The sequence below is a fragment of the Pollicipes pollicipes genome, unplaced genomic scaffold (assembly GCF_011947565.3).
Source record: "Pollicipes pollicipes isolate AB1234 unplaced genomic scaffold, Ppol_2.1 Scaffold_7231;HRSCAF=8579_pilon_pilon_pilon, whole genome shotgun sequence".
NCBI classification, from domain to species: Eukaryota; Metazoa; Arthropoda; class Thecostraca; order Pollicipedomorpha; family Pollicipedidae; genus Pollicipes; species Pollicipes pollicipes.
The window spans coordinates 3,271,429-3,281,040 of NW_023597034.1; the positions used below are offsets into that span (position 1 = coordinate 3,271,429).

The window sequence follows — 9,612 nt, forward strand, 5'->3', positions numbered from 1 at the left end:
CCGCGGAAGATTCCGACCGGTAACCAAGGGTTCCGGCCAGTGAAAGCATGCCGGCTAAATTTTGTTTGGTCCGTACTTTGTGTTCAGGGAAACACAGCCACTGGCAGCTATGTTTTGCGCTACGAAAATGCAACGAAATCTGTAGCACAAAATGCTGTCAAGCAAACGATTAAAAGCAATACATTTTATCATAATTTGAGGAAGAAATATCCCGTCCAGTAAGCCCGGGGTGGCGTCGCTCTGACCCCAGTCCCCCGTCCAGTGAGCCCGGCGTGGCGTCGCTCTGACCCCAGTACCCTCGTCAGTAGGCCCGGGGTGCGTCTCGCTCTGCACCCCAGTACCCCCGTCCACGTGAGCCGCGTGGCGTTCGCTTTGACCCCAGACCCTCGTCCAGTGGGGTTCGCTCTGTCCCCCGTCCCCGTCCAGTGGCCCACGGCGGGGGTCGCTCTGACCCCAGTGCCCCGTCAGTGGCCCGGGGCCGTCCGTTCGCGCCGCCATTTGATCGGCGCGCCGCGCGGCCGTGGCGTCGCTGCCGGCGGGCGGCCGCGCCCTGCACACGACGGGCCGGCCGCGCTGGCGCCGCCGCATGCCGTCACCTAGCCGCGCCGCTTGTCGACATGCCGCTGCTGCCCAACTTGGGGCCGCACGTGGCGGCGGCCTGGGCGCGGGCGCGCGCCGCGCTTGCCGGACTCGTGCCTGGCCGGGCCGATGAGACCTGCACTTCGCCAAGTATGGCCGCCGCCCTGGAGACACGGAGCTGGCCGCTATGGGCTGGCAAAGATGGCGGCCACGTCAACGGAGCGGCCGGCGGCGGCCAGGAGGCGAGCGGCGAAGGCCTGTCGGGCGACAAGATCGACGAGTGGCATGGCCGGCTGGAACGTCACCAACGCCATCCAGGTGGGTTGGAAGGGCGTAAAGGCGACCTAGCTAACGTCTTGGGCTTCCACGTGGAGGGCCAGGTTCAAACACCGGTTGTGCCATGGCCCCTGAACGCTGATATGACCTTTGTATTCGCTGGCGCTGCGTGAAATGGGTGCTCGATGGCGCGTGTCGCGTTCCTTTCCAATAACAAAACCGTGGCACATCACCAGCGTCGCCTGGCCGTAAGCAGTTCGGGTTACTGCCGGTACCCCCGGAGCTGACGCGGCGATGTCGAGGGTATGTGTCCCGCGCTGGTTGGCTCCAGCCCCAGGAAGGCGAACGGTCCGGCTGAGTCGGTGCAGCACAAGACCGCGTGCTGAGCAATGGTCGCTGAGGGCCAGCTTGCATGATGTAATGATGCCTATGCGGCCCGGTCGTGTTGAATCATTACGCCCCAACACGTTGTCTCGCGAGCATTTCTAGACTAAGGGCACTGCGTGATATCATCCGTTGAGCTGAGTGTGCTTCACTAGGTGGTGGGTTCCTGGTGCAGATAGCAAGCCGTTTGCGCGCTCGCGGCGCTCTTGCCACTGCGTCTTGACGTGCTGTGCGGGCAGGCCTGCTCTCGCGGGGGTTTGAGGACAGTCGGGAAAGGTGGCATGCGTATTTCACACGCGAAAATGCTTCGCGCGAAAGATCGACAGCAGCCATGAATGAAGATTTACTCATGATTTGGAGGCTCGTGCCCTTCACCAATTTTTACGAGTCTTGTCTTTCTTTGGGGCCCAGTTGTGATGCCAGCGATACATTTTGTGCAGCTTATGCCAGCGTGCTGTCATTCTCCTGCACAAGTCTTGGCTGTACTCCCCTGGACCCTGTCAGTCATTTCTGCAGCCTCGAGCTTGGTCAGAAGCTATCTGCCGCAAGCTGTACTTGCCGGCTGCTGTGTGAGGCGATATGTCGTCGCCGTATAAGCCGGTATGTCCGGCGGGTGACGCCTCATAGAGGTACGGTGGTCCCCGCATACATGCACCAGTATGTGACGCTCGGCACTTTTGGCAATATATTCAAAATCGTATTCGGATCGATATCTGGCCGACAATGGACCTCTGATTTGCCTGAAAGTCTGCACACAGCTGAAGCGTGATTTTCCGATCCCAGCGAACATAAAAATAAGGCCTTTACGCGCGTTCCCCCCTGGTCCCATTGCCCTCACTGACAACTGTGTTGTAACCGATCTAACATCGCATCATTCCGGTTGGATTCCCTCGTTTTTTGATGCCCTGGAAAACTCGCGTAAAAATAGATATCGACCGACTCACCCGGCGGGCACAAGAGCTGAGCCGGGCATGTCCTATTTCGGGATCGTAGCAGGTCAAAGTCCCGGATCTCGGCCCGAATATGGATCTGAATATGCTGCCAGTTTGACAAGCGTTATCACGCGGAGCGCTCTACAACAACGCATCGGCCCATCAGATAATGAGTGACGCTCTTCACCGCTTCCTCCCGTTTGTCACTGACGCTACTCTGCCTTGGTTTCTGGTCCATCACTGACGCTCCCTCCCCTGTCTGGTCTATCACTGACGCTTCCTCTCCTGTCTGGTCCGTCACAGATGTTCCCTCTCCTGTCTGGTACATCGTAGACGCTCCCTGACCTGTGCTCTGGCCAATCAGTCACGATCCCCGTACTGTCATCTGGTCAGTCACCGGCGCTCCCTGTATTGACCTCCGGTCTGTCAGTGACGCTCCCTGCACTGTCCTCCGGTCCATCACTGATGCTCTCTGCCCTTCCCTCTGGCCGGCGACTGATGTTCCCTGTTCTCTCCTCCTGTCTGCCACAGACGCTCCCTGTGCTGTCCTCTGGTCAGTCCGTGACACACCCTGTACTGCCCTCTGGATAGTCAGTGACACTTCCTGCACTATCTCTGGTCAGTCAGTGACACTCCCTGCAGTGCCCTCTGGTCAGTCCGTGACACACCCTGTACTGCCCTCTGGATAGTCAGTGACACTTCACGCACTATCTCTGGTCAGTCAGTGACACTCCCTGCACTGCCCTCTGGTCAGTCAGTGACACTCCCTGTACTGTCCCCTGGTCCGTCACTGACGCTCCCTGTGTCGTCCTCTGGCCAGTCACTGACGTTCCCTGTGTTGTCCTCTGATCAGTCAGTGACACTCCCTGTACCGTCCTCTGGTCCGTCAGCGACGCTCTCTGTCCTGTCCTCTGGTCATTCACTGGCCTGCTCACGCCCTCTGGTCCGTGACTGATACTCCCTGTCTTCTCCTGTTATCCGTCACTGGCACTCCCTTTCCTGTCCTCTGGTGTATCACTGGAGCTCCCTCTCCTATCCGGTCCGTCATTGCCGTTATCTGTCCCGTCCTTTGGCCCAACACCGGCTCACCCCGGCCTGTCCTCTGACTGCACAGCGACACTCCTTGTCCATCTAACCAGAGCTGTGGCTCAGCAGTGACATGCAGTCAGTGACCCAGCAAACACCTCAGCTTGAATCGGCGCCGGACTACCGGTGGATAGCTCCGGGATCGATTCCCGCCGCAGGCAGCTTTCATGGGCTCCGAGCCTCTAAGGAGTGGCGGGTGCCGGCGCCAATGGCGTCAGCTGTTACAATGCATTCGTCAGTGACCAGCGGGGCGCTGGTCCGGTGGCATGGGTCGCCAGTGACGCGCTCGGTTAGTGACCAGCAGGGCAGACGGCTGCTGGTCCGGTGGCATGGGCCGCTAGTGACGCGCCCCGTCCTATTGCAGGGCATGTTCATCGTCTCGCTGCCGTACACAGTGCTCCACGGAGGTTACTGGGCCATCGTCGCCATGATTGGCGTCGCTTACATCTGCTGCTACACCGGGAAAATTCTGGTGGATTGCCTGTATGAGGTATGTGGACGGGGCGGAGCTACATGATGCAACTTACCAAGAGTTGCAACATATGCAGGACTTCCGTTTTCCAGTACATTTTTTTTTCGTCGGAGTCTTTATCAAGCGATACTGCCATACAACATCATGACGACCACTCTGGAACAGTTGCCAGCTTGCATCCCAGAATGCGCATGCTAAGCGTTGTCTTCTGGAAACGAACCCCGGTTGTCACGACGCCAGTGATCGGATGTCCACATCGGTCAGCTGAGCTGCAGTGTTTTGCACGCAAAACTGCTGCATCACGCACATGTAGCCTGTAAGCTCTGCGACACACTCAAGAATGGCTAGTGCGTTCTGCATAACGCTCACACGTGACACATACGTTTTGAGTCTCACCCTCACGTAACCCGCACGTCTGGCATCACGACCACATGCAACACAGACGCTGCGTGTCACACTCACTTGGTGCCTGCGCTCGGCGTGGCACTCACACGTAACGAACACTTTGCGTGACATTTACAAGGGACTGCCATCCCCCGATCGCCACTCATACATGACCCCAACGTTTAGGCCACCCATATGTGACCCACATTGCGTCGCACTCATTCGTGAGCCGTTCATGTTGGGTCGCGCCCAAATGCGGTCCATCTGCTGTGTCACACCCACAAGAGCTTTGAGTAAGATCTTCGCGTGGCGGATACCTTCTGAGTCGCTACTCAAACTTCTACACGTGACTCAAACTCAAACTCCTATGCTGGAGTTTCGTAATCCCATGCGTCACTCATTCATTTGAATCAAACTCCACACTTGACGTTTTTTAATGAGCGTTCTGCGTCTTACCTAAATGCGCAACACACATTTTGCGTGCGTTTTACACGTGACTCATATACTCATTTGGAGGCTGTCCACGAAGCGCAGTTGGTGGAATGCCGGATATCTCACTATGCAGTTTGCTGAGCAGTGGCGGGGGCTCGCTCCCCAGAAACATCGTCTGCGACTTGTCAAAAACGATTAATTGGCAAATGGTCTTAAGAGTGCCTGCCTGACCGCCGGATGGGCGTATCACGGCGTTGCACGTCACGTGACATTTTAGACACGCTTTTACAAATGCCAAAGCATAAATTTTATATTGAACTTGCATTGCATCGTTGGTAAAGGTTATTGCAGTGGCATGTGTTGGAAATTTTCATTTCTATTCCATCCCACCATTCCTGCAACATTGCCGTCAAAATTTTTAAAGATTATTTGCGCTCTGCGTTCTGTGTCACACACACACACACACACACACACACACACACACACACACACACACACACACACACACACACACACACACACACACACACACACACACACACACACACACACACACACACACACACACACACACACACACACACACACACACACACACACACATACACCTATATATATATATATATATATATATATATATATATATATATATTGTCCTGAACCAAAAGGTTTCAGTAAAGATTGAGTGATTTCGCAGATTTCGACCCAAATTCGCAGGAGTTTGGAGATAATTTACGTGAGGCAATTCGCTGGATGGAAGATGACTCACATGCAATCAAAGGGCAAGTTCTTGGTTCGTCCAATTCCTTGCTCTGTGATCAGACTCACAGACATACATATGGCCCAGACCAAAGTGTTTGAGGTGGCGGTGGCGGGGTGCTGCGCGGAGCGGTGACGGCGGGTAACGGCGCGAGGCGCTGCCAGTGTTGCTACACATCCAGGTGCCACAGATCAGGTAGCAATACCTCCTGGGCGTGATCACTCTTACGTGGAACACCAAGCAACATTTTGCCGATGTTGGCGCCAAACCTTGTGGCCCGTCGCGCGCCAGCAGCCTCCGAACCTCCGTTTCCACCCGGCATTGGTCATTCGTGTCTAATGCACGTGCGTGCGCTGACATTGTTATTGTTTTATGTTTTGCGAGTGCTCTTCCGAAACAAAGGGGCACCATCTACGTTCAGTCTCCTTCCTCATGCAATGCCTTACAAACGTCGTTCCTCGAAAAACAAAGCGCCCTCCTGCAGCTCAAATTTGTACCATTTGGAACACAGTTAGTCGTGCTTAATGGCTTCCAGAACCTGGAAGCTCGAGACACGCGAAAAAAGCAGGACGTTTTCCTTCTGTCGGTATCATTATTCCTCTACATCTGCGCGTTAAGGCCAAAAGTAACAGAGCAACGGAGTTACGGACTAAAATGCAAGGGAATAACGGACCTCGAAAGTGACGCAAGTTACTCGGTCCTTTACACTTAAAGTCATGAGTCCGTTGCTCTGCAACTAGAAAGGTAATTCTATCTCGTAATCAAACAGCAGAGTAACGAACCGTGCCCACCTATGCACCATACGTCATGCATCAAACCCGCACGTCACTGGTACGTTTTGTGTGATACTCACACGTGATCAATGCGTTCTTCGTTGAGCCCGCAAACGACCCATGTGTAAACCACGGTTTTGTGCCGGACCCTCGCTTGACACCACACCTGCGTTACATACCCAAGCGTGACCTGCCCCTTCGCGGTGCCGTTAACAGGTGGCCCTGCGTTCTGCATCACACTCTCAGACAGGCATTTGTCCAGAATTTTCTCAAGGAAGGGAGAGGTACAGGTTTCAATTTTCTCCAAACTCCAGCCAATTAAGATCGAATTTCTGTAAAATTTAGTAGTTGATCGGTGTGTAATGCAAACGTCTTGACTCAGAAGGATTGGCCGTTGAGCCTTCCCACCCCCATCCCCGCCCGTTCCCGTTAGCTACTTTCCTCACCCAGTTACTCCTCGAAAGTAACGCAAGTTACTATCCATGCGCTCTGTATCGAACACTCAGTGCAAATAATGCGTTCTGCATCACACACTGAGCCGTGACCCATGCGTTATGAATTGCACAGTCTGACGTAAGCCATGCTTCTGCATTTTTTACTCAGACGTGACCCATGTGATCCACATCACGTGCCCAGACAGCACCCATGCGTTCTGGATCATCACACAATCGGACGTGAACAATGTGTTCTAGGTCACACATTCAGACGTGACCCATGTGTTCCGGATAACACACTCAGACGTGACCCAAACGGTTTGGATCACACACATTCATACACAACCCGTATGTTCCAGGTCACACACTCAGACGTGACCCATGCGTTGGGGATCACATACTCAGAGGTAACCATTATGCTCTGGATCACACGCTCAGACGTTACCCATGCGTTGGGACGTTGGGGATCACATACTCAGAGGAAGTCATTATGTTCTCGGTCACACTCAGGCGTGGCCCATGTGTTCTGAATGACGTACCCAGACCTGACCCTCGTGTTCTGAATCACACTCAGACGTGACCTGTGTTCTGGGCTGTGCGCCGCCGCAGGAGACGCCCGACGGTCAGCTGGTGCGCGTGCGGGACAGCTACGTCAGCATCGCCAAGATGTGCTTCGGACCGCGCTGGGGCGCACGCATCGTCAACGTGGCGCAGCTGATCGAGCTGCTCATGACCTGCATTCTGTACGTGGTGCTGTGCGGTGACCTCCTGATCGGCATGTTCCCGCAAGGTCAGATCGACACGCGCTCGTGGATGATGCTGTGCGGAATGCTGCTCATCCCATGCGGCTTCCTGAAGAACCTACACCACGTCAGCACACTCAGCTTCTGGTGCACGATGGCGCACCTGGTCATCAATATCTTCATCTTCGGCTACTGCCTCTCCTGGGCCGGCGAGTGGGGCTGGTCCCAGGTGAAGTTTCGCATCGACTTCCTGCACTTCCCGATCGGACTGGGCATCATCGTGTTCTCGTACACGTCGCAGATATTCCTGCCGTCGCTGGAGGGCAACATGCGCGACCCTGGCAGGTTCGAGTGCATGCTCAACTGGTCACACATCGCCGCCGCCGCGTTCAAGTCCTTGTTCGGCTACATTGGCTTTCTGACCTGGCAGGGCGCCACTCAAGAGGTCATCACCAACAACCTGCCGTCACAGAGCTTCAAGCAGCTCATTAACTTCTTCCTGGTGGTCAAGGCGCTGCTGTCATACCCGCTGCCGTACTACGCCGCCTGCGAGCTGTTGGAGAGAACCTACTTCAAGGGTCGGCCCTACACTGTGATGCCGTCGATCTGGGCCCTGGATGGTGAGCTGCGCACCTTTGGCTTAGCCTTCCGCGTACTGGTGGTGGTCTTCACCATCATCATGGCCGCCATCATCCCACACTTCGCCATCCTGATGGGGTTCATCGGCAGCATTACTGGAGTCATGCTCAGCTTTATCTGGCCCTGCTACTTCCATCTGAAGCTCAAGTGGGACGTCCTCTCCTGGTTCACCCGGGGCTACGACATGTTCGTGATCTTCCTCGGCTGCCTGTTTGGACTGTGCGGCATCTACACGTCGGGACGCGCCCTGGTCGAGGCCTATCGTATTGGGCTGCCTTTCTGAGCGGTCGCGCCACCCGGCGCAGGTGAGTTCTTCACGACTGCACGTGAAGTTATACTCCGCGACAAGAAACCGAGTCATCTACGGTGGGCAACGGAGTCTTCCACGTTGAGTAATCGAGTCTTCCACACTGAGTCTTCCAGACTGGGAAACCGAGTCTTCCATGTCGGCCAGCGACATTCACGCTGGCGGCAGGTGTTAAGCGCGGACGCGACGCGCTGGTGGCAGTGCCGCCGGACTACGGCTTCCAGCGTTGCGAGCTAGTGCAAGCAAGTCTTCCCTCTGTTGAATGTGATGGTGTGCCATGTTGTGATGTCCAGTGTAGAATGCTTGGTGTCCTGTTGTGTACTTTGTATATCTAAGGTGAGCTAGTGCGGGAGGATGAGCGAACCGTGGGCGGCTGGAATCAATACCAGGGCCTGGCCAAGCGCTGAAGCACTCCTCGGGCGATTCCAGACCCGAAAATCTGATAATATAGTTTACATGGAAAGATGGGCGAGGTATCACAACTACGTGCCATTTTTTCTGCGGGCATCGTTCGGCTCTTTGCTGCCTTTGTCGTGGGTTATTTGCAGTGCGTTACATGGGACAAAGTTCAAATAACAGCAATGGAGCTTTGGTGTTCATTTTGCTGGACCTAATCTTTTTAATGCGGATCAATCGAATTTCGAATTACGAACTGCAGAATCGCAGCATCCTCTCCTCCCCTCCCTGTGGTGCCCCAGTTGGCGTGCCGTGACTGTGGCCGGTGGGTGAGCAGCGTCCTCCCGGAGAGGCGTGGCCGCTCGCCGCGCCGCGGCCCGGGCCCGGCCGGCCGGCGGGCGGGCGGGCTGACGTGCCGGCAGGCTGGTGCCCGCCGCCGGCCCGCCCGCCGCCCGCCGATCAATACAGCCTCTGCGCTCCCGGCCGCCAGCCGACATCCTCCGCCGGCGACGTCGATACCCCTGCCCGGCCCGACCGCGCCCCGGACGCGGCGGCCGCGGTCACCGGCCGACCGACGCCCAGCTGACTGTGACGCGCTCACCGGCTTATCACGCACGTGACGTGCGTGTGCGACGCGCCGGCTCGGCCGTGCGTCCCCGGTTTCACGCGACTGTGACGTTTACACGCTGCTGGTATGGCGGCTGGCGGCTGTTCGCTTTCCGCCTGATGTGATCAGCTGTTGTTTGATGAGCTTTCGGATCAGCACGCCCCTTGGCGTTATGAACGCAGCAATGCTGCCGCTGTCCACAGTCCTGAACACATTACATGCTGAACAGAGCCCGGTGCTGTTGGTTCTCGCTATAAAAAATCATGCAACGTGCAGGTGCAATGCACACACCCATTTTAAAGGACATTGATAGACCACGATGGTCGTCTGGATACAGCTTCCAACACAGCTTTCGTCCGCAGTCTGATAATTTATATCCGGTTTGACAGTCAACCGTATTTGGGCCCG

The 9,612-nt window shown here is 55.8% G+C and overlaps 1 protein-coding gene across 1 annotated transcript; it reads left to right on the forward strand.

Annotated features, from left to right (window-relative positions):
• The first annotated feature begins 751 nt into the window (after nucleotides 1-751).
• Nucleotides 752-8,979, forward strand: LOC119109677 (vesicular inhibitory amino acid transporter-like). The gene is given in 5 exon segments (XM_037233400.1): nucleotides 752-771; nucleotides 773-863; nucleotides 865-897; nucleotides 3,622-3,747; nucleotides 7,122-8,979. Coding segments are annotated over 5 exon segments (1,311 nt in total). The 5' UTR covers nucleotides 752-766; the 3' UTR covers nucleotides 8,178-8,979.
• The last annotated feature ends 633 nt before the right edge of the window (nucleotides 8,980-9,612 follow it).